Source organism: Arachis ipaensis, chromosome B07, assembly GCF_000816755.2.
Source record: "Arachis ipaensis cultivar K30076 chromosome B07, Araip1.1, whole genome shotgun sequence".
In the NCBI taxonomy this organism is placed as follows: Eukaryota; Viridiplantae; Streptophyta; class Magnoliopsida; order Fabales; family Fabaceae; genus Arachis; species Arachis ipaensis.
Genome location: NC_029791.2, coordinates 1,973,585 through 1,977,358, shown reverse-complemented (window position 1 = coordinate 1,977,358; position 3,774 = coordinate 1,973,585). Strand labels below are relative to the sequence as shown.

Genomic DNA, 3,774 nt, shown 5'->3' with positions numbered 1-3,774 from the left:
TAATTAAGTGACTAAATGGCTGATTTTTTATGATAATCAAGAGTGATAAACTTTATTTCTCCACTATTATACTTGAAAGTAATGCGATCATATATGATTCTAAATGATTTAAGAGTAATAACTCAATTAAAATCTTTTTTTGGAGTACTAAATATTATCTTATAAAAAGTACTTATATCATGTTATCATTACATATAAAGATTACTTTTTACCTATGGTATCAATTCTTATATTGAATAACGATTTTTTGGGGGGACAAGCAATGTAATTAACGTTTTCGGGATGCTAAACAAAGTGGTTTTACATAAATCAAATCTTGAATTATTGCATAGAAAACGGACATGATAGGGATCAAGATCAAAATTCCATGTTTATTGAAGAGCATAGTCTTCTATATTGCTATGTACCCGAAAAGAAATAATTGTTCCGCCAAGGAAGCAGAGAAATTTCCAATTAATTAGGAAACAACAAAGACGAATTGAACTGCAGCAGCTATAACAGAATATGCCCATATGCCATTCAATATATAGTTCTTAGAAATTTGGAGAGGATGGTGACGCTTTTTATTTTAATATTTTTTTTATTGGGCTTCCAATGATGTTTTTAAATAATGGTCACTCTCAAATTTGTATTTTAATATTAAAAAATTTTAAATTTTAATTCGGATCCTTCGATTTGTTTTATAATAAAAAAATTTATTTCAACACATCGAACTTTTTTATTTGTGCACTATAAAATTTGACCCTTAGATTTTTCTATTTCTCTAAATCTAAAGGTCCGATTTGTTATTTTTTTTTTCAAAAATAAATATTATTTTATTAATATAAAATAAAAGTGTTTCCATAAAGAAGTACAAAAGAATTGGGTATTCCCATTTATCACCGGCTGTGACTGAAAGACTAAGAGTTTAAAGAAGAGTAGAAGTAAGAGTAAAGAAAAAATAGCATCTATCAGAAAAAAATAAAAAATAATAAAATCCATATCAAAGAAAAACATACTAGTTATTCAGGATGATAAATCACGCACAATCTTTTTTCATATAAAAAAAATTAGTCACATGGTGAGTAGTGACTATGCACAAATNNNTAGATATTGTATTATTTTTAAGTTAATTTATATAATGTATATAATTATGGTTAAATAAATTTTAAAATTTAATTTTATTTGTTAAATTTTAATAATTAATAAAGACATGTAGCGATAAGATAGATTAGGGTATAAATTTTTACTATTCACAGATAAGAGCAGAACAGAGAACAAATTCTATACAAACCATTAGCTAAAAGACGAGGTAGAGTTAGATAGGACAAAAATATGCTCTTACCCAACCTGTCCTGTTGCCACAAGTAATAAAAATGCATTTCCATATATCTTGGTTTTTTGGGGAAAAAAAATGTAACATTACTTGAAAAGTTTGCTTCATGCTTTCATATTTTCTTGTTCAATCTCACATCTGTTATGTCTGCTTTTACAACAATTTAAATGAATGTTAATAAAAAGAGATCACCCTTTTAATAAACATATATATGAACGTAACATTAGACGATTTACATTTCATGTTGTTACAATATTACACTTCACACTTCAGAATCTAAGCTCACGGCTATATCAATTGGAAGAAGAAGATGAAAATATCATAAACGAACAAAATAATATAAGATATAGAATGAAGCCACTAATTAAGGTTGGCAATGAAGTTGAGATTATACTAATATACCAGACATACATGAGTCTAATCAAGCTTGGACACATTAACTAGTTTAGCAAACTTAAGCTTGTTCCTCAAATCTTGTGTCACTTCAGCTGCATCAACTCCTTCTCCTATAATCTCCACTCGATCTTTACCATCTCTTATAAACTTAACTGCCGTCACACCTATGTATGATACAGATCAACATATTCAATAATTGAAAATATTTTTATATGAAGATTTTATTTATATATATAATTGAAATTTAAATATATATTATATTAAACAACATATATATAAGTAAAAAAAAGAATTGTGTTGTATGTGATACCTTCTGCAGTGGTGCATATGGTCAAGACCTTCTTCTTGCATTTGGTACAGTTTAATGGCACCTCAATCACAATCTTTTGCTGCAAACCATTATATGTATATTCATCATGAAAAGATAAATTTTTTCTAGAATTGAAATAGTAGGGAAAAAAAAGAAAAAGAAATTCAATGAAACGATAATTAATTTAAGAGATTCCCTTAATTACCTTCATATTATATGTCCTCAAGATTGAACTAAGTTATAAAATGATGATAATTGAGGCAAGATTCTTGTTGATTAGATGAGAAGAATGAGGCATGATTGTACCCTTATATATAGAGAAGCATTTAAATAACTTGTTGGCAAAAACGTACAGTACTTAATAATTTCACAAATGATTTTGACTTCAACAAATTTAAGGAACGTTAATTAGGATCCAGATTTTATGGATTCAACGCGCTTCTCTCATGTACCATGCATATACATTCATTCACTTTCTATTCAAAAAGAAGAAAGAAAGTGAAAAGTCAATGTGATTTGAGTCAACTCATCACTGGCTCACATGTGTGTATGATGCACTGTGACTGATAATAAAAGAAATGAATAATGTTATACCACAAATTTTAATCTATTCCTTCAATTTGGTACACTCTAAATAGAAATGTCAAACACCCATGCATTTAAAAAAAGAAAGCATGTAGTTAGTAAGTAATTCACGTAATTATCAAGTGAATTCCTTTTGACATAGTTAATATTTAATTAATAAGATTCTTTCCTATGTAATAACAGAATTCCTTTGAAAATCTCAAGTTGCAGTGCTTAGCTTCAAGAGTTATTCTAGAGTGTTCTTGTATACGGATCATTTTAACTAATTTAAATTTAATTTGTGAAATAATTAATTCATTTGTTCGTTTAATTAAGTGTTGAATGTTTAAATTCTACTAGTTTATATATAGGGTAAGTACGATTTTGGTCCCTAAAGTTTTGTGCCAGAATTGAAATCGTCCCTCTTCTAATTTTGGATTTAAAATAGTCTTTAAAGTTTTTTTTTTCGTATTAAAATCGTCCTTTTAAATAAAATTTTTTGTTTTATTCCTAAACTACCCCTATTCCTATTTTAATAATAAAAATTATAAAATTAAAAAAAAAAAAGAAAACGCGTATGATGATGGTGATGATGATGTTGATAATGGTGGTGGAGTGGCAGTTGGTGGTGGTGATGGTAAAAGAAGTAATTATGTTGGTAGTAGTGAGGGTATTTTTGTCCAAAAAAAATCAAAAGGACGATTTTAATACGAAAAAAACGTTAAGGACGATTTTAAATCCAAAATTAGAAGAGGGACAATTTCGATTCTAGCACAAAACTTTAGGAACCAAAATCGTACTTACCCCTTTATATATTAACCAACAACAAAATGTTAGATAAAACTCAAATCTACATAAAATTAATCTTTAATAATCTATTGAATTAAGAAATATTGTAGCCAATAAAAAAATATGCATTTTTTTTATATAATGATACATGAAAAAAGTGATGCAAAAATATTATTTTTCTGTTTAAATTATCAGAAAATGATAAGGTTTTGCATTATTTTTTGGGGTGACGTTGTTGCTTAGTTCATATTAAATGAATTGATGATGTCATCATTAACCGATTCTTACGCCATGAAAGCATGCATGATAACTGTTACTCTGGCAGCCATGCTCATGCAGCCCTCATTCTCACCTTATATATAATAATTCTATACATTTATATTATTCATTCAAATTAGAG

At 27.4% G+C, this 3,774-nt stretch overlaps 1 protein-coding gene across 1 annotated transcript; it reads right to left on the bottom strand.

Annotated features, from left to right (window-relative positions):
* On the bottom strand, positions 1,410-2,497 carry LOC107608537 (heavy metal-associated isoprenylated plant protein 47). The gene is made up of 3 exons (XM_016310308.2): positions 2,227-2,497; positions 2,022-2,100; positions 1,410-1,875 (listed from the first exon to the last, which is right to left on the bottom strand). Exons 1-3 carry the CDS (start codon positions 2,230-2,232, stop codon positions 1,733-1,735), a joined length of 228 nt encoding a protein of 75 aa, XP_016165794.1. The 5' UTR covers positions 2,233-2,497; the 3' UTR covers positions 1,410-1,732.

What these genes read in the sequence shown, in the direction of transcription:
- LOC107608537 (XM_016310308.2), bottom strand. An exon ending in CATATGCACCACTGCAGAAG is followed by an intron (nt 1,876 to 2,021) that starts GTATCACATACA and finishes TATCATACATAG; the next exon opens with GTGTGACGGCAGTTAAGTTT.